This window comes from Penicillium canescens (genome assembly GCF_028828765.1).
Source record: "Penicillium canescens strain IBT 15451 chromosome Unknown utg000006l_segment0_segment0, whole genome shotgun sequence".
In the NCBI taxonomy this organism is placed as follows: Eukaryota; Fungi; Ascomycota; class Eurotiomycetes; order Eurotiales; family Aspergillaceae; genus Penicillium; species Penicillium canescens.
Genome location: NW_026703968.1, coordinates 371,230 through 396,477, shown reverse-complemented (window position 1 = coordinate 396,477; position 25,248 = coordinate 371,230). Strand labels below are relative to the sequence as shown.

At 47.4% G+C, this 25,248-nt stretch overlaps 10 protein-coding genes across 10 annotated transcripts; 4 read left to right on the top strand and 6 right to left on the bottom strand.

Annotated features, from left to right (window-relative positions):
* Positions 1-204: 204 nt before the first annotated feature.
* erg20 (bifunctional (2E,6E)-farnesyl diphosphate synthase/dimethylallyltranstransferase) lies at positions 205-1,316 on the top strand (the record flags this gene model as incomplete). Its single annotated transcript, XM_058517823.1, has 2 exons — positions 205-324; positions 393-1,316. 2 exons carry the CDS (start codon positions 205-207, stop codon positions 1,314-1,316), a joined length of 1,044 nt encoding a protein of 347 aa, XP_058368611.1.
* Positions 1,317-1,558: 242 nt separating this feature from the next.
* Positions 1,559-3,298, bottom strand: N7446_009077 (inorganic phosphate transporter; the record flags this gene model as incomplete). The annotated part of the gene is made up of 1 exon (XM_058517822.1): positions 1,559-3,298. The coding sequence occupies one exon, from the start codon at positions 3,296-3,298 to the stop codon at positions 1,559-1,561; it is 1,740 nt and encodes a 579-aa protein (XP_058368610.1).
* A 7,710-nt stretch (positions 3,299-11,008) lies between these two features.
* Positions 11,009-11,533, top strand: N7446_009076 (uncharacterized protein; the record flags this gene model as incomplete). The annotated part of the gene is made up of 1 exon (XM_058517821.1): positions 11,009-11,533. One exon carries the CDS (start codon positions 11,009-11,011, stop codon positions 11,531-11,533), a length of 525 nt encoding a protein of 174 aa, XP_058368609.1.
* A 283-nt stretch (positions 11,534-11,816) lies between these two features.
* On the bottom strand, positions 11,817-12,374 carry N7446_009075 (uncharacterized protein; the record flags this gene model as incomplete). The annotated part of the gene is made up of 2 exons (XM_058517820.1): positions 11,817-12,086; positions 12,139-12,374. 2 exons carry the CDS (start codon positions 12,372-12,374, stop codon positions 12,062-12,064), a joined length of 261 nt encoding a protein of 86 aa, XP_058368608.1. The 3' UTR covers positions 11,817-12,061.
* Positions 12,375-12,478: 104 nt separating this feature from the next.
* On the bottom strand, positions 12,479-13,738 carry N7446_009074 (SF3a splicing factor complex subunit PRP9; the record flags this gene model as incomplete). Its single annotated transcript, XM_058517819.1, has 2 exons — positions 13,588-13,738; positions 12,479-13,531 (listed from the first exon to the last, which is right to left on the bottom strand). Exons 1-2 carry the CDS (start codon positions 13,675-13,677, stop codon positions 12,479-12,481), a joined length of 1,143 nt encoding a protein of 380 aa, XP_058368607.1. The 5' UTR covers positions 13,678-13,738.
* A 122-nt stretch (positions 13,739-13,860) lies between these two features.
* Positions 13,861-15,726, top strand: N7446_009073 (ATP-dependent RNA helicase eIF4A). The gene is made up of 5 exons (XM_058517818.1): positions 13,861-13,949; positions 13,998-14,252; positions 14,313-15,206; positions 15,262-15,467; positions 15,520-15,726. The coding sequence occupies exons 1-4, from the start codon at positions 13,919-13,921 to the stop codon at positions 15,279-15,281; spliced, it is 1,200 nt and encodes a 399-aa protein (XP_058368606.1). The 5' UTR covers positions 13,861-13,918; the 3' UTR covers positions 15,282-15,467; positions 15,520-15,726.
* Positions 15,727-16,885: 1,159 nt separating this feature from the next.
* On the bottom strand, positions 16,886-18,961 carry N7446_009072 (WD40 repeat domain-containing protein; the record flags this gene model as incomplete). Its single annotated transcript, XM_058517817.1, has 6 exons — positions 16,886-16,997; positions 17,053-17,200; positions 17,247-17,727; positions 17,790-18,193; positions 18,246-18,340; positions 18,402-18,961. The coding sequence occupies 6 exons, from the start codon at positions 18,959-18,961 to the stop codon at positions 16,886-16,888; spliced, it is 1,800 nt and encodes a 599-aa protein (XP_058368605.1).
* A 2,520-nt stretch (positions 18,962-21,481) lies between these two features.
* N7446_009071 (HpcH/HpaI aldolase family protein) lies at positions 21,482-22,676 on the top strand. Its single transcript, XM_058517816.1, has 4 exons — positions 21,482-21,586; positions 21,737-21,860; positions 21,927-22,278; positions 22,342-22,676. The coding sequence occupies exons 1-4, from the start codon at positions 21,522-21,524 to the stop codon at positions 22,611-22,613; spliced, it is 813 nt and encodes a 270-aa protein (XP_058368604.1). The 5' UTR covers positions 21,482-21,521; the 3' UTR covers positions 22,614-22,676.
* Positions 22,677-22,789: 113 nt separating this feature from the next.
* N7446_009070 (uncharacterized protein) lies at positions 22,790-23,131 on the bottom strand (the record flags this gene model as incomplete). Its single annotated transcript, XM_058517815.1, has 2 exons — positions 22,790-23,064; positions 23,104-23,131. 2 exons carry the CDS (start codon positions 23,129-23,131, stop codon positions 22,790-22,792), a joined length of 303 nt encoding a protein of 100 aa, XP_058368603.1.
* Positions 23,132-23,495: 364 nt separating this feature from the next.
* On the bottom strand, positions 23,496-25,053 carry N7446_009069 (oxygenase MpaB family protein; the record flags this gene model as incomplete). The annotated part of the gene is made up of 3 exons (XM_058517814.1): positions 23,496-23,762; positions 23,829-24,555; positions 24,665-25,053. The coding sequence occupies 3 exons, from the start codon at positions 25,051-25,053 to the stop codon at positions 23,496-23,498; spliced, it is 1,383 nt and encodes a 460-aa protein (XP_058368602.1).
* Between the last annotated feature and the right edge of the window lie 195 nt (positions 25,054-25,248).

Here is a 25,248-nt window from a genome sequence, read left to right as displayed (position 1 = left end):
AGAAGCTGGAAATCACGAAGATCGTGTATTGAGCTTAAAGAATCCAAGTCGTTGCGCCTGGAGAAACAAACGCGATATGAACAAACACGGCAAACAGTGCAAACCCTCCAAACACCACCACCCCTCTCCGCGGGGAATTGATCGGAGTGTTTTTTGTATTTTCTTTGTACTACATTGACGTCTTGAACTACACATACTGTCACAATGGCTCAAACTACCAAACGTGCCGACTTTGAAGCCATCTTCCCTTCCTTGGCCCAGGACATCCTCGCCCATGCGAAGCGCTACAACCTCCCCGCCAACGCCCTCGAGTGGTTCGAGAACGTGAGCGCCCCCATTCTCGATCTTTATTGCCCCATTGGATGACTGACATGTTCCCTTAAATACTATAGTCCCTCAATGCCAACGTTCCCGGTGGCAAGCTGAACCGTGGCCTCTCCGTCCCCGATACCGGTCTGGCTCTCCTCAAGCAGCCCCTGAGCGAGGAGCAATTCGAGCATCTCAGCATCCTCGGCTGGATGACCGAGTTGCTCCAGGCCTTCTTCCTGGTCAGCGACGATATTATGGACAGCTCCATCACCCGCCGTGGCCAGCCCTGCTGGTACCGCCAGGAGAAGGTTGGTCTTATTGCCATCAACGACGCCTTCATGTTGGAGTCGGGTATCTACATGATCCTAAAGCAGCGCTTCCGCTCTCACCCCGCCTACATTGACCTCGTTGAGCTCTTCCATGAGACCACCTGGCAGACTGAGCTCGGTCAGCTGTGTGATCTGATCACCGCCCCCGAGGACAACGTCAACCTCGACAACTTTTCCATGGAGAAGTACATGTTCATCGTCACCTACAAGACCGCCTACTACAGCTTCTACCTGCCTGTTGCTCTGGCCCTTATCTACCTTGAACTCGCTACCCCCGAAACCCTCAAGCAGGCCGAGGACATCCTCATCCCCCTGGGTCAATACTTCCAGATCCAGGACGACTACCTTGACAACTTCGGTGACCCGGCCTTCATTGGAAAGGTCGGTACTGATATCCAGGACAACAAGTGCTCGTGGCTTGTCAACCAGGCTATCCAGCGCTGCACCCCCGAGCAGCGCCAGGTGCTTGACGCCAGCTATGGTCGCAAGGACCGGGCTGAGGAGCTCAAGGTCAAGGCTATCTTCAACGAGCTCGGCCTCGAGGCTGTCTATAAGGAGTACGAGGAGAAGGTTGTTGGTGAGATCCGCGAGAAGATCGCCGCCGTGGATGAGTCCAAGGGTCTGAAGAAGGAGGTGTTCGAGTCTTTCCTCGCCAAGATCTACAAGCGCACCAAGTAGAGGATCACACTCTGTTTTGGTTTTAGCAGGATACCCGTTGTTCGATTAATTAACCGTGGGCAGCATGTGCATCAATTGGACATCCCCTAATTCCCTCTTAACATTTTCGTATTTACTTAGATAGAATTGAAAAATAATTCGGTTTCGAGAAGCTTGTGCATGGTATCGACAATTACAACCAACAATCTATACAAAAGAGAACTCAACAATTAATCGGCTCAACAGAAACCGACGATCTATATTTACAGATGAGGAGCATTCAGTGCCATAAGACACAGCAACCCAGAAACCAACCCAGCACAGGGCAGAGTCAAGACCCAACCACCAAAGATGAAGCCAAGCTGTCTCCAGTTAACAGCACCAAGATCATAGTTCATGAGAGCCACGCCCATCGCAGAACCAGTCAAGCACTGCGTGGTCGAGACGGGCAAACCAAGTCTCGAAGCCAAAAGCACAGTAATAGCCGCTCCAAGCTCAACACTGAATCCACGAGTTGGCGACATCTGAGTGATCTTGTTGCCCAACGCACGCACAATATGGTATCCATAGAACCAGAAACCGAGACCGAGCAGCAGACCCGCAACGACGAGGAACCAGACTGGTGTCGGGGCCTTAGTCTCAACAACACCGGCGTGGAATGTGCTGTAAGTGGCAGCCCAGGGTCCAACGGCATTGGCAACATCGTTCGATCCGTGCGCAATCGACATCATCATCGCCGATACAACTTGGCAGTAAGTCCACAGGTGCTCGACGCGGTCGTCGTAACGGTTTGCGCGGGCGTGGATTGCACGCAGGTGTGCCGAGTCATGTGTGACAACATCGCGTGTCACACCCTGCAGCAGAATCCATTTGATGTACCCCCAGGCTTTGAGAGGGTTTACCCAGGAGAGGTCGCGAACTGGGTCGATGAATCGCTCGGTGGGTCCGATGTGCTTCTTTCGGGGCTTGATTTGGGGTGTTGAGTTGACAGAGTCCATGTTCTTTTCTTCATCTTCGGCTGGGATTTCAGGCTTGGTCTTTGCTGTGATTTCGGGTGAGGCCAGGACTGAACTTGCGTCGGTTGTGGTGTTGTGCTTGGCGGCGTCCATTTGGCCTGCGCGCACTTCGCCGTAGGCGTCTTCATAGTAGTTGATCACGACGCCTTCACCCTTGCCAGGGAAGTAAAGAGGTGGGTTCTCCCGGAGCAACAACGGACCAAGCGGGATGTGATAGAATTTGATGCGACTATCGTTCTGGATGAGGCGGCGCTTAAAGTATGGCATGAAGAACACATAGGCAAAGAGGAGACAGCCGAAGAAGACTCCGAGGATGATGCCGACGATCTTGCCAGCGCCGAACTCTTCCAATGAGGGCGCCGTGGGGGCTTCGATGGTGATAAAGAGGGCGAGAATTGCACCGGTGAAGGCCAGATAGAAGGGAATCAAGCGCATTGCCCACTTGAAGGAATCCTTTCGCTCAAGCACACTGTACTTGAGGATACCAAAGATGATGGCTGAAAATCCAGCCGCGATGAGAGGTGCAATTCCCCAAGATGCAGCAATCTGGGAGACACTACCACTCTTCCATTCCCAGGTGATGTCGGCCTGCGAGGCAAATCCAACACCAATAAGAGCACCGACAATGGTCTGCGTTGTCGAAACAGGCCAGCCCAATCCAGTGGCAAGCATCAACCATGAGGCACTTCCGATTTCTGCGCACCCCATAGCCAGCATGAGAGCACCAGGCTTTCCTTCAAATCTTTTGATGTCGATGATCCCGTTCTTGATGGTAGATGAGACTCGGGAGCCCATGGCTACTGCACCAATGAACTCCGTACAGGCAGCCAGGACACCGGCCGTGGACATGTTGAGTGTCCGGGCTGCGACGGAGGTTGCGTATGAATTGGCGACATCGTTGGCACCGTTACCGAAGGCACTGAAGACGAAGGCAATCGAGGTCAAGGCGAGGATCCAGTCATACTTGGCGGTTGCTATGGGTGCCATGGTGATAATGGAACCTGATTGACCACGCAACAAAGGGAGGAAGCTGGGAACTGAGATAAAAACGGCATTTCTGTGCACTCCGTGCTGCCCTTATACGAGCGGCACAGTCATGCCACGGCTATTGCCAAGTGCGGCTTTGAAAGAAAGGCTCTTCTGACCTTGGCCAGGTCCATATTGAGGCGAACGCTGATACAGGACTTCAACCCATCCCATAGATCCCATCGAAAACGTGCACCATATCCTGAACAATCATTGGCTGAGTCCTAAATTCCATGGGTTGCTCTCGCCGACCAAAGAACTCCAACGGATGTTGGCGCCAAGCCTTGAGAGCGGACGCCAAGAGCGGTCGTAGCTCAGTTTCCCGCGACGACAGTGTGTCTGGGTCTCTGTTTGGCCAGTCATTTGAATTGACGGAGCACGTTTCGAGCTGAAGAAATCTGATTGAACGTGTATAGAGCTTGACCTGGGTTCAGTGCAGTGCCGAGATGCTTGGAAGTCTGGGCATCTCGGACAGAGAGCACTGCCCGCGCTTGGCGTCATCTCACTGTTGGTTCCGATGGGCGGGAACTGGTCCATTTTCAATTCCCTTTGCCACCTACGAACTACAGTAACATGGCAACTCGCATGCTATGCCCACGTGGTGGCCCTATGAAATTATTGAGGGCAGATCTCGCGAGTCATAGGCTATTAAGATATCAAGGTTTTTGGCCAAGGGAACCGCTGTAACCGAATCATGTGCGAGTTGTTCCACACAAAAATAAAATAAATAAAATAAAAAAATAAAAAAAGAAGCACTCCGCTATAAAGTAGGAAAGGGGAAAAACGGTACGTCGGCAGAGTATTGCAGCAGCTGTTGTATGATAGATATTTCATGTTACTAAATATGAAAAAGCTTCCGGTAGGGAAAAAAAGAGGTCGTCAGCTGTAGGATTCGAACCTACGCCCGCGAACGGAATTGATTTCGAGCTGTTATGTTTGTTAGTAAGAATTCTATTGGTAGTTCTGTTTAAGAAAACGTACTCAATCGCCTTAACCACTCGGCCAAACTGACATTATGAGGTAAGCAATCTCGTTTTTGACTACATAATGAGCCCGATCATATTGCACAAACAGTCGAATTTAAATACACACTCTTGATATAACCATCATTTGTTGTTGATATTAACAATTGAAGTTTACTTCCGAGTTATACAAAATTATGCAGCCGATTCTTTATGATGTACTCGCCCCTGCAAAAAAAAACTTAATTTAACTTCCTTATCCCGAGAACGAGAGGTAGGTATTGCGTGGTGTCTCTGTGTGACTGCTCTATATTCCCTCCTCACTAGAGCGTTTAATCTAGCTAGATCAACGTCAAAAGCATGGGGGTGGGGAGCAGTTCGAGCTATAGTGAGCTTTTGGTGGTTTTCATAACTTGGTGCGACATCGGGCTTTTATTCATCGCTGAATAGAGATGTTGCTAGCTTCGTGTAGCGGCAACTTTATAAAATGAAACCTAGGTAGATGTTGATAGTCATACTTCGTAGCTCAATTGCCTGGCTGTGAGTCTAGAGTACCTATCTTTGTTCTTAGTATATGTAATATGGAACCTCATAATATCTCACTTCTATTTCCTATGTTAGTATGAATGTATAGATCATTTGCTATCCTCTATAATACGTTGGAAAATAGAGGTAAGTTCTTCTTCTGATTGTTACGCAGCCTAACATAGGCAGATTACATATTATCCCGCGAACCAATGAGCACTTATGTATCGAATGGCAATCTTTGGCTGGTACAGAGGTTGATGTTGAGAATACGTGCAGTGCCTCGTATCCAGATCATGAAGCAATGGAATTTTGTGGGAGTAGCTTTTTCTCCCTGACACCCACGCTCGCAGACGTACTTGGGAGTTATTATGGGTTTTGTAATCTGGCAATATGTCCTGGGGTCGTTATCAGCCCAAATTAGTCACCTCGACCATTCTTCCGAGTCCACGCCTGTTAAGGGAGAGCCATAAGCTCCGTCGGGTTCCAGTTAAGGCGGACTCGCTTTACACCAAAATCTGTACCCGGAAGCTTGACCATATCTCTGTTCAGAATATGTCCCGAATTTATACCACTCTATATACAACTTATCGCTGTATCTCAAGCTATCATTTTGCCTCGTAGGTCGCATTCGCGAAACTCTTTAATACGTTATGGCACTAAATCTCGCGAATGGGCGAACTCTGGCAATTATCCGTAGAAAAATAATCTCGAGCCCTCCTTTATAAGCTATACGTACACAAGGAACATAGGCCCGCCTGTTAGTAGTGCCCACGGCGAGCTATACCTAGGTAGGTATGTATTGTACACATGGTCGTGACGGAAGACGGTGTACAATTCTGCCAGGGGAGTTTAAGCCAAGTTATCAATTACCAAACCATTAAATCAGGGCCGTCGATTTTAGAATTTAGCATGATATAGAGAAAGGGGTGACTTAAAAACAATCTCAAAAGACCGCACGATAAAGGGCGTAAAATGGCCCGAAAATTGGGACAGTGGTGTGACGGACATTTTGATGGGGGTAAGTGGAAAACACGGAATTTTCGTACGCCTTACATGTTAGATTAGACTTTTAAGTTACCATTTGAGCTCGTTTTGGATAACGGGAAATAAGAGTTTGGGGAAATAAGATAATCTTATTGTGGCAATAAGAGCCACAAATAAAAAAAGGAATCGTCAGCTAGAGGATTCGAACCTCTGCCCGCGAACGGAATTGATTTCTAGTCAATCGCCTTAACCACTCGGCCAAACTGACAAAGGATTGTATATTTTGGAAATATTTGTGATCAGCAGGCAACATCTCCTACAGGTTAATCACTTCAGTGTTCGACATTGCAAACATCGAACCAAGTTAAATCTGTCGGCTGATACGACACCCTATACTACAATTCCCTATGGGAATGGGATTATACTATCTGTATAGCCAAATTGGCAAGCTTATATTTCACAGCGTATTAATTAATATCCAATGCGAAATTCTGGGCGTGTTGGTCTCTTCTTTAACCTCTGTGTATGGACCAGGTATTTCCTGCTATAATTTTGAATCCGTTCTAGGGGCACATTTTCTCCCTAGTGATTTTCATGTTTTTGATGTGTTTTGGTGTGAAATAATCTTGTGGTATAAAGTTGTGGAGTTCCTAGTCCTAGAATGGTTGGCAACCGCTCTAGTATTCCGGGCACAGATGGGGGAGTCTAATAATGTAGTTGACATGAGATAATCATTCCATCTGCTTTCGATATCAAACCCCTCTATGTATTTGTTTTTAGTTTGTTATGCGAGGAACTCTATATTTATATGCTTGGGTTTTACTAGCTGGATGTGTCGATCACTTATGATGCTGTTGGCTTCTACGGTACAATTTCAGAAAGGCTCATTATCACTGTGGAGCTATTCACGAGTTATTCATTATGGATCGTCATTGTCTCCGCTGGTGATTTTCTGGAATCAAACCTAATGGGATCTTCTTGATACATATATATATATAGGCGGACAATGGAAGTGATTTGGTCAATTTTTAACACATAATGTTTCCCAACCCGATATGTAAACAATCTATACATTTGCTACATAGAACGTAAGAAGATGACCATAGGCTAACAATAAGTCACAGTTGGAGCTTCTTTATATCGAGATAAAAAGCCGTAACACAACCTACATACCTGCGGCTCCCACAAGTAAGCGGCCCATCTACCACCATCTATCAAATTCAAACACATCTATCTCACCATAACACCATTAGATTGAGTGAGACTATAAGCCTAGCTATCTCTAGATGTCCACTTATCTTATGCCCCAAGTTACACATATATCGCACACCAGCAAAACCATCCTATCAGGCTAAAGGCCCCAAAAGTTACCCACGAACATATAAATACTGGTCTTGGGACCCAACTAGCTCTGATCGTAACCAACTAGCGCATATATATATTGCACTACGATAATTAGCCAAGAGATTTAGATGACATTCACGTTTATGTAGAATCTTCTCGGATTAAAAAGTTAGCAAGCGATTATTTAAGGATTCATTGAAGGGATAAGGGGTACAGGATACAGGATATATATGTCACTTACTGTCGGTATCACTATCCCCCAAGCTATTGTTATATCAATGCCCATCTTCTCTTGTCATCGGGGATTCGTGTAACATCATGGACAGATAAAATAGAGGATAACACAACATGCGACACGTATTGTAAGCATGATCAATACCTTTTTAGATGGGGTCTAGATCTTTCTAGCTTCGAAAGTGTCTTGCTCGTTGACTTAACGCAAGCTATCTGCCATTTGCCAGTCAGTTGAGTGAGCGATCCCTCCTGATAGCAATTATTCGAAAAATCCACAGCCCATTGTCAGTTTGGCCGAGTGGTTAAGGCGATTGACTAGAAATCAATTCCGTTCGCGGGCAGAGGTTCGAATCCTCTAGCTGACGATTTATTTTTTGACATTTTCTCTTTTTGCCGTAATCTCCTAAGAGTGCTGGTCGGAATGACAGTCAAGTGGACCCGGAGACAGTCAGGTGACAATAAATCACATGACCTCTGCAGCTAGCGCTTAGCTCGATTATGATTGGTCAAAGAGCAGAATACTTCTAATATTTTGATCAAGTTCGCTTGGGTAAGACCATAATACAACTACATAGGGAAATCCTAATGATATTTCTAAAACAAATAATAAAAACAATAAAGCAAATATGAAAAAGGATGAAAACTACACTCAAAAGCAGATTTTTTTTCTTGATATGGTGTACAATTAAATAATGATCTAAACTAACAAATTGTTTTATGCAAGTAGTAAAGGTTGAGATAGTTCATTAATAGAACCTCTTTTATTTATATTTAAATTACTTAAAATAATTACTAGCTGTAAGCTATCTCCTAGTATTTCGTTCTGTATCTGTACACAATCAACGGAGCAAGCCTAAGACCGGACGAGAGGAAGGAATGCTGTAGGCGGGGTCTCCTCCCATCGATCTGCATCCCGGTTAGACAATAGATGTTTCCTCTCAGGTAGGAACCGGTGGATTTTGGAAATATCATCATATCAGTAAGCAGATAGTGTAATAAAATTATTATCCTAACAGGGTTAGACCATTGCAGGGCACGGGAGGAGGGCCCGTAAGGTTATTTTAGCCGGGTGGCATTTTAGTAGGACACTTCCAAGGCTACTTTTTGTCACTCCTTGACTGACTAACATGCTAGCTAAAGATATCTTCTGACTGGTCCTTTGCACATTCCCCATCTCCACACTTGCTGCACTTTTTCATACCTATCCATTATACCTAGCCTTAGTTGATAACGCATAATAAATTAATACTGAGTTCCAAATTCTTAATTCTAATCATATATTGAAATCCGATAAGTGGTGAGTAAATAGCGAAGGGAAACATATATATATAGCTGTGTGGTCTAAAAATGAAGCGTCCAATTTGTTCTTTCGCTCATGACTTCACAACTGGGAAGGTTTTTATCATCTGTGGTCAGTTTGGCCGAGTGGTTAAGGCGATTGACTCGAACTTGCGGTTCCCATCAGGACTTTAAGTAGTCTGTAGGACTTCTCGTTATCAATTCCGTTCGCGGGCGTAGGTTCGAATCCTACAGCTGACGATTATCTTTTTTACTTTTCCGAAGTATTCGCAATTTTATTCTTTTTGATCGAGGCGAAAATTCTATTATTTATTATGGTTCCAAACTATTTATTTATAAACAGCCAGTGTCTGGAAAATTACTGCTAAGTAATTAGTATAGTCGCACTGTGGTCTCCAAGTTAGGGCTATGACGAGCTATGACGATGAAAATTGTGAGAGAGCACTGGGGGAGTGGAAAAGGGACTATTTAGTGCTGCTACATATATAAGCTTGACGCAGATAAACATTGAAGATCTGTTGACAATAGTGATATGACTTCTCTATGTTAGCAGAAGGGATAATGTCGAATAAGGAAGTGCACTTACATTACTAGCTTGCTGAGTTTTACAGCACCTACAGTGGTGTTGCAAAAGTATTTGACCTCCGGTACTTCTGGCTCTAACCGCCAGTTAGACCGCCTACTATATCAGTCTATCAATCCTTAACACGCTAGTACATACGCTACATATCAACGCATTTTAAAGCATATTTCGTGATTTTCTTATTTAATTATGTCTTTTATAGGCTGGAAAAAAGCGTGACTACCTTACTAAAGCTACGACATATGGTTTACATACTACCAGTAATTTTCTGCCAGGCAGTAATAAAAAGTGGGTCGTAGAAATATCGGAGGTCAAATACTTTTGCAACATCACTGAACTTGCTTATTCACTTGCTACGTTATAGAACGGCTTCTTGCCAAGCTGTCTGCCAAGCCTTTGCATGCTTGGTCAGCGCATATTGGGTCCAATATTCGCCCGCCAAGTTAGTTCTAGCAATTACACTCATTCTATGCTATAAGGCCGACCATTGGTCTATCGTAGAACTAGCGCGTACCGTATCTCTTGGAATCGACAGATAATGCCACTGATTGCATAACAGATACCCCGAGTACATGTATTTCTATCTCGAGCTTTGGCCGTCGTCTTGCAGGCTTCGAGTGGCCTGTTTCCCCAAAAGTCCTCAGACAATCAAGATCAGCTACTTTGGTTCACGTACCGCCGGTGTTACATCCGGGCGTGCCATGCACTGCCACTTGCTTAGCCCCTCACTGCGCCCGGGTGCTTCCCGGCGCAAATGTATATAGGGAACCTCTCCAATTCAGCATGAGAGTTGTACTTTCAGCCCAAAAACGATGCCATGTCAGGTCTAGAGAGTTGAGGTCGACGCCAGCATACTTCAGCTAGCAAATATTGGCGTCAAATTGTCAGTCAAGCTCTGTAGCTTCTATCGCACTGTTAGAGTGGCCAAACAGTCACTACAAGGCCTTTCAAGCGACCTCTCGCTCGCTTACAGTGCCCTTAACCGGCTTGGAAAGGTCATTGAGGAGGATGATAAGGCGAAAATATGTTCCCAGCAGACGTTCTCTACAGCACAAGAGGTCTTGCAGGAATGCACAGCAGTTTTTCAACAAATCGACACCGCGATTGAGAAGTATGATCAAGGTACCAAAACTTAACCCCCCTGGCGTGGGGCAGGGAAAATCACTGCTGTATTCCTAGGGCCGGACCTGGAACAAAGCAGACATCTGAGAATCAGAAACGGCAGGCATTGTGGATGTACATCTAGCAGAAGCTGTTTGATTCCAGGATGTATATGGCCATGCATCAAGGCAGTTGTTCGACGACTTGTTTTTCAAAGTCAAGAATACTTGGTTCTATAGTGAGCGGGAGTGGAACAGCAACAATGGACATCATCCTTTCACCAGCAATCGTGGAGGTGAGCCTGGACGCTCACACAGTCGTCCAAGGAAGTCCCTCCCAATTGTAGGCGCTGGCCTGGGCACCACTGCAGTAACATGACTTTATGAGAAGCGCAAGAAAGAGAAGCAATATCAAGAGCCCGTGAGCTCAGGACGATATTTTTGAGGGATCGCAACCGTGCCATTGGCTCCCCCGAAAGGTATCCCGATCCTGTTCGCGACGCGCCGGGCTTGATAGATTACGGAAATCCTGAGCCGGGGAGTGTTCCATCAGAAAGCCACTACGGCTATCCACCATCTATCGGGGTCACCTATTCCACTTAGTACCTATCCCTCTCGTATCTTAGCCTGTTTGTGAATGCCGCTCCTGGTCCAGCTCTCCCACCACTTGGGCCATACGCCTCGAGGCATAGGCAACCAGATGAGGTACTATGAGAAGCGGGGAGCCGCAGCCAAGCGACGCAGGCCATATTCTGATGATAGCGACGTGTGCAGTGGCTCCAACAAGTTTGTTCGCGAGTCAAGGAACCCTTCTTCTCCCACTCAGAAGGGTAGGCAATTAAGCATTGAAGGGGAAAAGCCTTCCAATCCTCTGGAATCGGTAAACTCAGACCGAAAGAACGACTCCGGAAAAGGTCTCATTACAAGATCAAAACTTGAGCCTCGTCATGCTTTTATCAATTACAACAGCGAGAGGCTGGCTATGAACGACGCCCTACAAGAGCAAGATCTCCGCGAGCAACCGGACAAAGCTTCAATCAAAAGGCAGCGGATATCCTGGTTCCCAGCTGTGAAAGGTCAGAAAGGACAACTGACGAAGATGAAAATGCATCAAGGAATCTCCATCAAGGGAAGATATTGCTGCCGAGTCTGCAATCCCTAAACGTTCGGCTATTGATGAGACGCTGATGAAGACTGGAACATTGGAAATGTTGATCTTAAAGTGGACGAAATTGACCCAGTAAGAACCATTGCAAGAGACTGGCAGCTAGTGATGAATATGAATATCATAGGGACAGAATTGCAAAGGATATAGACATATGAAATACGGATCAGTAGCGGTTATCTGCCAAGCTTACCTCGTCGATGACTGGGTGGAACTGGTCTCTATCGACCATGGAGGTATTGAGATACAGGGGAATATAATACGTAGCTACTCATCAAAGCTGGAATTTTGGGGTGTAAAACTTCTCCGACTTAACGGCTAAAAAATTACGACTGGATATGGAGTGTTGAATGTTCAGTGTAGATCATAAATTGCTAATTGTACACCAAAACGAAACAAAGTCCCGGTTGTGACAGGCTTGTGAGTCCCTGCCCAGAGAAGTAAACATTCGCCAAACTCCGGGCCTTTTGGATAAGATGAAAGACGCCTGATGGTATTGGAAAGAAAAATGATATCTGTCTTCGCTCAGAGAATACCCTGCTTTTGCAGACTGCAATATGTTAGTATCGGTGACAGGCGAAGAGGGAGAAGAATATACATACTCCAAGTAGATTCGTTCGGGCATGACATTGCCCTCAGCATCCTCCATCTGAACCACATTATCGCGAGAGTCTCTGTCCTTCTTCCGCTCCTTCTCAAGCGAATCCCAAAGGGCCATGGCCTCACTAATTCGGGTGATTTCTCGGAAGAGATTAGTGTTCGATGTGATGCCCAGACACTTCAAACCGTAGATGTGAGTGGACTCGGAGAAGTGCTTATCGAACGCCCGTCGACCCATGTACACGTAGTTTCCGCAGATCTCGCAAGGGTATTCAACTCCAAGACCATGGAGCTTATAAAGCCAGTATGGAATGGGTTTGCCGTCCCAAGCTAGGGGCAACTTCAATGGGTTGTAAACACGCTCCTCATCGTCACCGTCCGACTCATCCCCAGCTTGACCCCCTCGGCGCCCGCGCTCTCGGGCTCGGCCAGGATAGCTTCCAATTCCATTTGACGTTCACGTTCGGTCATACCCTGTCGGCGCTCAACGTTGATCTTCGTCGCTTGTCGCTCTGTCTTCAGGACATCTGTCAAGCAACGGATTCGGTGTTCACGTTCTGCGACTGCACGTTCCTTCATACTGTAGGCTGCAGATGTTCCCTTGCTTGCGGCGGCGGATGGCGCCTCACCAGACTTGCGGGCTTCTGCTGCTCGAATGTGCTTCTTGCCAGTCAAGTGATTCCGGTAGACGTTCTCATTCTTGAACTCCTTTTCACAGTCTGCACACCAAATGCCCTCGCCAGTTCCTTCAGTTGTCGGACCGGAGGTGCCGTTTTCAGACTTTTCCTCAGACCAGCCCGGGATCTCCTTCGCAGCCCACTGCTTTTCGAATTGTTCATTGAAACCAGCGAAAAGTTTGTCCAGATCTTCTAGCGGTCTCACTTTCTTCAAGAAGTTCTCTAGATAGCTGGCAAGCTCCCCAACATAACCAAAGTACCGGTCGGTGATCTTGTCTTTCCGCTTGATTGACAGGGTGGGTGGTGTGAAGATGTCGAAGATGTCGAGATATTGGGTGTAGGTCAACCGCTTTGCCCCGGGAAGGTTCAGATAGTCCTCATGAGGTTTCGTAAGATCAAGGTACTGTCCGAATCCTTCTTCACCAGTAAACATATTGTCGATCTCCATACCCATAAACTCGCCTTCGCCGGGTTCATGGCGCTTGTATGCACGCTCAAGGTTCTCGGTAGGTTCATTGGGATAGCGCTTGTGGAAGTCTTTGATCTCGCCGAGTTGATTGTAGAATTCTTCAAACTGATCGCCGGTAGAAATTGACTGCACTTCCTTCTCCCGTAGTCCATCGGCATCCTTGTAGATTTCGAGGAGTCGCTTCGATTGTTCCTCAATTCTGTCAAGGAATTTGGCAACTTCATGATCACGGGCTAGACGTTCGCGGACCTGTAAAATTTGCTATTAGCAAACGATGTAACGGACGTTTCTCGGCGTAGACTCACATTTCGGGGCTCCTCCGCCACGCGATCAGCGATAGCCTGCTCTAACCGCTCCAGATCCTCGTGGAGGTATCGTTGATCTTCGAGCAACATTTTGTGAGTGCGACAGCGGTGCTAGTTTCTATTTTGGCTGCACGTAATGAGTGTGGAAAACGTAACGTAGTGATCGCGAAAAGAAGTTGGCGATGGCAGCTGAAGCTCGCGGGAAGGTCATGTGACCCTTACCACTTCCACCGCGAAAAGTTGGGTGGTTGACTTCACTTCCCAAGGCTTTCACTTGTCGTGAATCCCGATTTCATTTATTGCCCGCCGTTGAACTACTCATATTCCAATCATGGCGGACGGAATCGACAGACGCGCCGAGGGTATGTGACCTCAACCTGAGAAAAGTGAACCAGACTAACAGCAAGCAGAGCGCATGGAGTTTAGCACCTCCAAGGAGGTGACGGTGGCGCCCACCTTTGAGGATATGCACCTGAAGGAGAGCCTGCTTCGTGGAATTTACGCTTACGGATACGAATCGCCTTCGGCCGTGCAATCGCGTGCGATTGTTCAGATCTGCAAAGGTCGTGACACCATTGCCCAGGCCCAGTCCGGTACTGGTAAAACCGCTACATTCGCTATCAGTACTTTGCAGGTCATTGATACTGTTGTGCGCGAGACTCAAGGTACGTGGACTTTCGTCCGATTGGAGTGAGTATGCTTCTAACCGCAACCTGTTGGTACAGCTCTGGTCCTGTCCCCGACTCGTGAACTCGCAACCCAGATTCAATCCGTCGTCATGGCTCTCGGTGATTACATGAACGTTCAGTGTCATGCCTGTATCGGAGGTACCAACATTGGCGAGGATATTCGCAAGCTCGATTACGGCCAGCACGTTGTTTCCGGAACTCCTGGTCGTGTGGCCGATATGATCCGTCGCCGAAACCTGCGCACTCGCCATATCAAGATGCTCGTTCTCGACGAGGCTGATGAGCTCCTCAACCGCGGTTTCCGTGAACAAATTTACGATGTCTACCGCTACCTGCCCCCCGCGACGCAGGTCGTTGTGGTGTCTGCTACACTCCCATACGATGTGCTGGATATGACGACCAAGTTCATGACGGATCCCGTTCGTGTCCTGGTCAAGCGTGACGAGTTGACCCTGGAGGGTATTAAGCAGTATTTCATTGCTGTGGAGAAGGAGGAGTGGAAGTTCGACACACTTTGCGATCTTTACGACACCCTGACCATCACCCAGGCAGTCATCTTCTGCAACACCCGCCGCAAGGTCGACTGGCTCACCGACAAGATGCGTGAGGCCAACTTCACTGTTTCCAGCATGCACGGCGAGATGCCCCAGAAGGAGCGTGACAGCATTATGCAAGACTTCCGCCAGGGTAACTCTCGTGTCCTCATCTCCACTGATGTGTGGGCCCGTGGTATCGATGTCCAGCAGGTCTCCCTTGTCATTAACTACGATCTTCCTACCAACCGCGAGAACTACATTCACCGTATCGGTCGAAGTGGTCGTTTCGGCCGCAAGGGTGTGGCTATCAACTTTGTCACTAGCGATGATGTCCGTATCCTGCGTGATATCGAATTGTACTACTCCACCCAGATTGATGAGATGCCAATGAACGGTAAGCTACCCCGGATTCTTATCAAACTAATAACGGCGCTAATCATTCATAACAGTTGCGGACTTGCTTTCATAATCGCCTTATTGGATCTTGTATCTACAAGATCTTTCTTCAATCGACTCGGCAGCAGCATTTCTGAGCTTCTTGAATCGGTTGGGTTCTGCGTGCGTGGTTGGATATGACTCAAAACTTGACATACCGGGAGAAAAGGGCAAATGCAATGCCAGCCCTAGCGTGGAGGAAAGGGATACATACGTATCAGTAAGTAAATTGCATCAACATACTCATCGGCAGATACTGACTGTGTTTACAGGATAAGAATGCCAATCAACTTGTACATCCCTGGCGGTGTTTACGATTCTGTTTATTTCAAAATTTGAGATCGAGGGGCCTCAGTAGTAGCCTCCTTCAGTCCTCGGAGTTTCGTTTGCTTTAATCTTTGATATTGGGAATTATGAATGATGGAATCAAATTTACTTTCAATATTGCACCACCTCTCTCGTAGAGCAGCCCTGACACAAACCCTGCTTCACTGGGCTAATGCAATGCCTGCAGTGAGGATGTATCTACTCTAGGGTCAAGAGACCTAAACCGAGTATCGAACCCTGACATGAACGAGATGATGTGCGTTTAGGATGGAGGGTTAAAAGAGTGTGGGATTATGTATGGTCCGCAACCTTGGTAGGAATAGCAGCTCCCTCACCGTGCGAGGCAAAGTGTTCTTGTGCAGGATTTGGAGCAGCATCTATACTCTAACATGGAGAACCTATCCCCTCTGACCCTGCACAGCGTATATTGTGCCGTAGCTGCCATATTACGTATGGATGTAGGACGAAAGACCAGGCAATACTTCACAAAGCAAGCCATCTGTGAGCGCCTGCTCGAGCGGGCCAATACTCGCTAGAAAGCTGCAGGAAATGTTTATATCTCCCGGCATCTCACAATCAAATTGCTAATAAATCCAGCTTCTAGGGGCTTATTTTTGCTCGCTCCAGATCATGAAGAAAAAGCTCGTATAAAATGGGTTGTAAGATCTGATTGGGTATCTGATGGTCAGAAGGGGAAACACACATATTCATCAAAGCAATAACTGACAGTTATTAGACTTTTTGAAGCAAGACATGCATTGAAATCTGTCACCCTTGTTTAAGCATTGTCTTGGTAATATATCAAGTGCCGTTATCTTTCTGATCTGTACCTAGGTACCTGGTATCTGTGTCCCTTACCTAGAAAGATTCAAAACAAATGGCGCCGGCTTCCTGATGCTAGCTACAAAACCTAAGTTCAGAAACCAAAACAAACCCAAAATGGGATTTTTTACGATTTATATGGGGATCGGAGGATAAAGAGGACATGCCGGCAAACCAAACTCAGACCCAAGAGGGAAAAAAGAGCCACAGGTATCCCGATACAAGAAAGTGAGGGAAAAGGAAAAAAAGAAACGTAATTGCAAGAAGCAGGTTTATCGTCTTTCAATCCAAAGCACAAAAGCACCAATGCACCGGGTAAGATAGATGCCTCCACCTTGATACGAGACAGCAGAGAACATAAGTAAAAAAAATAAGATAAAGACAGCGAATGAGCAAGGAGCGTGAAAAATGCATTCCTAGGTAGTCATGATAGGCATTCTCGATATGCAGTACACATGTTCCAGTTCAGGTCCGGACCGGATTCAGGGCTCAGTAAGCCGAGGTGGATCTCAACGCACTCGTCCGTGTGAACCCATTTGATGATAGCCCACTCTGTTGAATAGGCGCTGTTGGGCGTGACCGATTGTTTTCTCGGGACCAGCTGGGATAGGTTAGCCTTATTTGAGGGTAAAAGGTGAGAGTGATAGTTAGCTTACATCCTTACTGACTCGTCGTCACCTGCCGAGGCGAACATTCCCGGGTCCCTTGGGTTCCATGATATTGAGTTCACGCAGCCCTTCTCGTGTCCTTCCAATGTTTCAACGAGGTTGCCGTTCTCTTTGTGCCAGATGTAGACTTTCGAGTCTAGGGAGGGTTAGTAGCATGATATTCCCGGGGTTGAAATACTCACCTTCGCTTCCGCTCACGATAAAGTTCTCAGCGGCTCCACCGAATGTGCTGCGAATCACAAACTCGCCCTGCTTCTGGCCTCGGAATTGACGTACCAAAGCGGTAGTCTCCATATTGACGAGTTGAATCTCCCCCTCGGCCAAATTGATAAGCACATGTAGTGAATCCTGGCTGATAGCAACCGAGGTCGGCTTGCTTGGTAGCGGAAGGGAGTATTCTTCCTCGTAAGTCATGAAGTTGTACACATGAATCTTAGCCTCCGTGTCGGCGGCAACAAGGCGTCGCCCGTCTGCACTGATAGCACAGTCCTGCACGCGGAATCCGCCTTTCCATGAATGCAAGGGTTGGCCCCGCATGCTCCAGTGTCGAAGTTGAGATTCAGCATCGAGAGAGGCCGTCACAAAAGATTCCCCATCTGCAGCCCAGGCGGCCGCCGTGACTGGTTGGCGGTGGTGATTGATAGTAAGCAGACAAACGCCAGTCTAAAACGTCCAGTTAGTATGTCCTCGGAAACTTCATGATCAATTTCGAAGAAAAATCTTACCTCGACGCTCCACACTCGAGCCTTCTTGTCTTGCGAGCATGTAATCAACTTGGAGTCATCTGGGCTCCAACTGGCAAAAGCAACGCCCTCCTCGTGATCAGTAAGCCGTTTCAAAACTGAAAAATCGCTTGTATCATAGATAAGCACGTGGTGGTCCTTGCCGGCAGTGACCAACTTGGTGCCATCGTGAGAGAACTCGCAATACCAAACTTCATCTGAGTGATGACTCAAGCGCGCGCTAACTTCCAATGGGAAGTCGTTTCGGTCGCACATGTGGTCGGAGTAGAGAGACGGGGGCTCGGCGGTATTATGATATAGACAGTTGTTGATTTGGGTGTGTTTGACGTGATCTAGTAAGTGTGCAAGACGATGCTGGGGGATCATGACGGAGGGAGAGATGGATTCTGCGCTGTTAGCAAATCTGATACAGGTCCTGGTAAGTAAAGCTGTGCTTACTGGACAGCTCGCCGAGGAGTCGCTCTCGTGATGAGCTGACAGGCCCATCCCAACCCGCTTGTTCGTGTAGGATTTCGGTCGGGCACATAAGAAGACTGAAAGGCGAGTCAGTCAACCAGCAAGCAGTTTTATCAGCAAATCAACAGACGTGCATACCTTGAAAGAGCATGAAGGCGCTCTACATCAAAATTCAACGGTGTCAGCTCTTGCCGAAGGACTCCAAGTGCCGACGCCAGATCGCGGGCCTCGAGTAGCTCCAGGAACTTCTGCTGCCGTAGATAAAACAGCATCTCGTTCCTGTCGGCATCCTCCGCTAACACCAGTGTCTCCTCCGGTACAGACTTCTGGTCTTCCTGTTGTAACCCAATATTCCGAAATGAATGAAGTAGGATTCTCTCTGCCTCCGACCATCTTCCACCTAATACCGCATTTCGAAAAGTTGCGACCCCCGACGTTTCCAGCTCATAACCACTCTCGGATATTAACTTCGACGCCGACTCTGTATAGCCCAACTCATACAGACTTTGTATCAGGATCCGCGACACCTCTTCCCGGTTATGTCCGTAGTAGGTAGAGCTCGCCTTTCTTGAACCGTTGGTATGGGAGCTTCCGTTAGAGCTCGACCCGTTCAGACCAACTTTTCTCGGAGTCGACGGGAAGGACCCGTTCGAAGCCTCAGAGAAGCCGTTCTCTGTTTTTATGCCATCGGGACGCATGGTTGCCAGGCGCCTGCGCTTGGGGGAGGGTGAACGGCCGTCCGATCGACCGGAGAGGGTACCGGTCTCGCGTGTAGGAAGTGTGATCCCCGCCGTTGCGGAACCAAGGGGACTACTTGAACGACGGCGGCGGGATGGACGAGTCGACGTAAGTGACGCTGTCGGGATCTGGGAGTCGGGAGTGTCTACCGAGGGCAGAGGATCGGGGTCGTCGGAGGCGATATAGGGGTGATAAGGTGAGGAGTGAGCCAGCTCGATAGCCTAGATCTGCCCAATCCCCCGGCTCAGAGAACCAGGTGAGCAGATCTGAAGTGATAGTCCGATAAATAACCGGAGCTGTTGGAGTCACAAGGTAGAGAGAGAAAATCACGAGGTTGACTCCGCGAGGTCGGGCGGAGATGCTTATCGAGAGGTGGAGCACGACGATGAATCACGAGTGTGAGCACAATGCAAGCTTGAAGGAATAAGGGAATTTGCTGTTTTCGAAAATCGCGAGGAAGGAGGATTCGGGCACACAGCTCTATCACTTCGAGCTCCACGTCTCTCACCTGATCCACTGCGGACTCTCTGAGCCTCTAATTTTGTGACGGGCGAGTTAGCCGCCAGATACAGTCTATCTTTCTCTAGCGTACGTATTCACTATATTTTTAGGTTGATTTAGACTATATAGTAAGGTAATAACCAGTTGGCTCAAGTTGGCTTAAGTTAGCTCACGTCTGAAGGTCTGGGGTTACCGTGCACACGATCTATAAGCTCCACAAAGCACAGAGCACGATCTACACCCTAAAGTAGAGCACCCTAGCCTGTATGCATATTAAGTAGAAGTTGATGCTGGACTGGTTCAGCTTGTTCAACTTGTCGGAAGCCACCACCGTTTTACGTTTCACTGACGCCATGATGATGCTGTAGCCCCAACCCGTATATAATGTGTGACCACCCGGGCAGAGGCAATCTCACCTTACCATCTTACCATTTTACCATCTTACTGTTACTTTACCCAAACCAAACCAAACCAACTTATATTCAACTCAACATGGGCTGTGACTGTGGATCAACCTGCACCTGCACAGGCGGCGCCCAAAGCTGCTCTTGTGGCGATACATGCACCTGCAAGGGATGTGGAGTATGTGACCCCAATCTGAAACAAAAGATTTCGCTGACCTCCATCTTAGAAGTAAAGCCCAACCCTGTTTCATTCGTTTATGTGGACTATCAAAAATGAAAGTATAGGAGACAGATCGTTGTCCAGCTTGGCGTAGACGTCATACATATCCGCGAGGATACGTTAAGCGTGATTAAAACGTAACCGCAATACAACGATAATCTCCGATATAAGATTTCCTCACTAGATTCTTAGCCACCGCCACTCTTTCTTTAGACCCCGCTAATCCAGACACCATAGGGTAGGGGTAGGTGGACTAGGTACTAGCATATGTAGTATTGAAATAGAGTCATAGCATCTGCACGATAGCGATAGTTATGATTATATGAAAAAGGGATCCCGCTCAAAAAGCCCTCTCCAAGTATCTTGGTGAACGTCACGCCAAGATTATTACTCTTCAATCCTAGTGGATTTTGACAAGAATTATCTAAGAGACTAGACTTATTGTACATCAAATAGCGACATTTGCAAAGCTGACTCGAACTGGGCTCTTGCTTAAATTATTGTGTAAGTAAATATGCAATGCCGGATCAAATCCCGTTAGATCTTCAAGCTAGAAGCTACTAGGCCTACCGCCGTAATCATATCACATTTTCGGCCCGAATAGATCGAAGTCTAGGCTAGTGACAAACCCACAGACAAGCAACTAGGCATGGGCGAGATCGATCTGCTCAAGGAGTTTCTATTCTAACAAAAGGCTCCTCTTCTCACAAGCCGTAAGACGAAATATACAAGCCTGCTCGAGAGGTATATACATCGCCGATTATATGCACAAAGGCGTTAGATATGACCGTTAGCAAGACCTAAAAGATTCATAATAGCCCTGCTACCTCTTGAACCGGACATCCAGGATGAGTAAACTGATTTATTACCGTCCTAAGATACAGCTGCTTGCTTAGAACCCTAGATGTAGAACAACTGGTGCTAACAGGGATTGTGACCAAGTACAACCGTTCTTATATACCTCGTGCCTTTTTGCCCGCTGATATAGACCAAGTTATTATGTATATTCGCAGCGTGAATGCAACTATTCAAGCCCAAGTTACTTCGGCCTTCGGGGAAGTCCACCACCGAGCACTCCACGCGGTGGCAATCCCCGTGGGGCATTCCCCAACAGCTTCAGCTTCAGACATGCCAATGCAAGTGATATACTATACAGCAACCAGATTAAATAGTAGCAAGATATTATAGGCGCTATAATTTCTACTTCACTGACCGGAATTTAGCAACGAATAAATCATATAAATAACAACTGTAGCAAAACACGCCGTGGGGGTGGCCCTCGGGTAGTCGGTCGGAGCAACCCCGAGTGTCCCTCTCCAAGACGCAGTCATTTGGGAAACATCCCTTCTGTAACTCTTCAATCTCAGAAAAGACATCATCTTCTCTACCTCCATTATGTCTGCTGTCACACTCCGCTCCGCGCTGCAAAGCCAGCCCGTGTCTTATGGCTTCTGGTTGACGTATGTTGGGACCCCATTGGAACCCCGCGTTTAGAGGGGCAGCTTGACAAAGCTTCAATCCATTAAAAGAGACATTTGGAAGGGATTGATCTCGCTAGGAGCACAAACATACATCGCAAGAACACCCAGCTGATAACCCTCCCTCTATAGTCTCCCCAGCGCCGCCGTCGCAAAGACCATCCTCCGCCGCAGCCCCGAGTACTCGGAAGGCGGATTCAGCTGGGTCCTCATTGATGCCGAGCATGGCCTGATCAACGATAGCCACTACTACGAGGTATACACTACACTAATCCACCATCCTCATGAACCCATTGAAAACCCCACTAACGCCTGATGATAGCTCACAAACGCCATCGGCCATGAAGGCGCTAGCCCAATCATCCGCGTCCCCTGGCCCGAAGAATGGATGATCAAGCGCGCTCTCGACGCAGGCGCTCACGGAATCATGACTCCCATGTGCCACACCGCAGAGGATGCCGCCAAGGTCGTTAGTTACTGCAAGTACCCGCCTGTCGGAGTGCGCGGCTATGGACCTATGTTTGCGCCGCATTCTTTCCCTGGCGTTAAGCCGGCCGAGTATGATGAGAAGACTCATGGGGAGGTTTTGGTTGTTGTACAGATTGAGTCGAGGCCTGGTGTTGAGAATGTGGAGAAGATTGCTAATGTTGAGGGGCTTGATGTGCTGTTTATTGGTGAGTCTGGTATTGGGACACTGGGTTTTGGGATGTTTGCTGACAATTCGCTTTTTTTTGTAGGACCCTTTGATCTTGCTAAGCAGATGCGTGTTACTCGTGGTGGTGAGGAGCATGAGGCTGCTATTCTGCGTGTTTTGAAGGCTGCTAAGTCTGCCGGCAAGAAGGCTGCCATCTTCTGTTCTGACGGTGATGATGCTCTTAGACGCTCGCAGCAGGGCTTTGATATGGTTTCTATTATTACTGATGTTGGTGTCTTTGGTGATGGGATGCTGCGCGAATTAGAAAAGGCCAAGGGTACAACTAAGGCCGAGGGAAAGCGTGATGGATACTGATTAACGAGCCTCAGATCCATATGTATATAGAAGCAAGGTATAAATTCAACTAAGTTATCAGTCTGTAAAAATTCGTATTTTCTTCCGTTGTGATCCGATCACTTCTTCTCCATCTTTACTCTGTAGGCAGCCGGTATCACAGCCTTAACCTTTCCATCTTTCTCAACGTCAAAGATTCACAGATCAGTGGTAAGACCACCCCAAAGCAACGAATCAAAGGTCAGCCAGTTGCCGACATCATAGATTAACGAGAACAGACTGGAAGAGGCACCAATTCCCACGTTCGGCTTGGCATCTTTAGTAGTGTAGGATCGGAACGCAATTTTGCCAGTAGCATCCTCAGGCAAAATGGTCGGCACCAGCCTTGTATTTTCACCACTGAAAAGGCGTTCACTCTGAGGCGTAATGTCGGTTCTATCGCTGATCCACGAGGAGATCTTCAATCCAGGGTCTTTACCTCGTAAGATATTCTCGATTCAACCGAATGCACCGCTCTGCTTTGGCCGTTCATGGTACATGTCGGACCCGTCAGCAGGAGTGGCGCGGTGTGTGTGGTTCGATTTCGCTTCATGGAACCATTGCTGTAGGAGTTGACCGGTGATCCTGGAGGCGGTGTTTGTTGTCAATGTTGGACTTTGAGCCTGAGACTATTGTAATGGACAAGTTCTTGGAGAATGCAAGCCACTATGCTTGTCTGACATCGCGCTGCAGCAGGGACGTTAAACCCGATTAAATAACATACGGCGCTCTTGGTATTTCTGCCGCACGATCGATGTATAGGGCCAATAGATACTAACCTGGAAAATATTCGCATTATTCAAGCATATACATAGACAAAATTGATGGTCACATTAGAACACTTTACTAAACACAACAATATACTCAAACCACCAAGAAAAACTGATGCGCAGGAATCATTCTCGTTGCAAATCCAAATCCCACGGCCAGAGTGACTACTGCAGTGAGGGCAGCTAGAAGTCCCAGATGTGCCAAGCTCTCAATACCAGGTCGCTCAAACTTAGTGCTCCTCCGCTCTCCAAGTCGAGTTGTGCGAGTTAATGTTGGAACATATTTGAACTCGAAGCGTGACTCCTCCCCAAGACCCATTTTTTCGTCGAGAATGAGCCTGTAGAAATACTTTCGGCGGAGCTGAAGAGTTGACATGTTAGCAGAATGTATAAATAATTGTGAGTAAACGTGCGTATGGCTTCGTACCGAAATCATTATCTTGTCCAGAAAAGAGATTCTCGGGATGATGTATGAAATACCCATGACCCAGAAACAATAACCCCATATCAACATCCGATAATAAAGGTTAGGCCGTGGAATATCCAGCTCATCAGAAAGCTGATCGCCATTAAGCAGTCGAGCCATGGCTTCCATGAATTCCTTGGACGCATAAGCCGGTGCTGTATTTTCTAGACCAATGATAATGTTCTTTGCTAGAATCTTTCCAACCTCAGTAGGATCAATTTCCGTAATGAGAAGAGATTCCATCATAGCCCGAGCCTTGGCTATATCCTCGAATGGATGTGTCGGAGTGCCCATATAATAAGCAACCAGCCTCCACAGTGCGATGTAATCTTCAATCTCCTGCTGGCTGAGGTAAATACCCTGCCTCGGGAGTCCGAGCCAAACAACTGAGCTGCAGAATGTGTTGATTGTGCCGATGCAGTCCAAGTCGTTGACTGGTGTCCCGTATTTGTCGACATCGTAGTATTCGGGTTTCTGGTCAACCAGGCTGAGAATCTTTATCCGGACAGATGAGTGGAGTAGTCGGACTCGAACAGATGAGATATGGCCTTCGCCACCTGGCTTTATACCTTCTGCTGAGCTGTTGACTTGTAGTATATGCTGGAGGGTCTCAAGTAATCTCCTTCGTACTACTTTCGCTCCGAAGCCGCCTGTGCGCGCGAGGGTTTCGACAACCCGGATTGCTCCCCTATTTATAAGTCAGTGGATAGCCGGGGTAGCTGTAGGCTTAGGATATTGTGATACATTCCACCGAGTAAACTTTCAAAATTGAGCTGTAGGTAGATGAGCATATATACCTAGTCCCATTTGAATTATGTATACCACTTACAACATTCAGAATCGGAAGTCCATATCGAAAGAACACATCCTGACCCCGTTGGATCTGAGCCCAGTCCACCCACTCCGGGACTGTATTGATCTGTGTCCACAACTCTTGGAGTTTAGGATCTTCCTCCGCATGGTCCCTTAATAGACCATATAGATCCTTCTTGTAGGTCTTCTTGTCCGAGTCATCATTTGTCGGGATCTTATTCAGGAGCTCGACACACTCATCAGCAAGGTCATCGCAGGTATAGGCCATTGGCCGGAGGTCATCAGCAGATGAGTGGAGGTCAGTCCAGTGGAAGGAATACCCCCAGTAGTGACACTCGGTGCTATTCCCGTTCTTAGGGCTCTTTAGTGCCATCTCTGTGGTTAAGTTGAAGATATAGAAATCAAAGAAGTCCTATTATTATTATAGATATATATATGTCTATACGATACTATATAAGGGTCAAACATGGCAGGTGACCCTTTACCGTGGTCCACGGTCCGGGGAAGAGGGGGGCGTCGATCGCCATGTGAAGAGAACTTGAGCCACTCAGACCCCGGACGTTGTGCT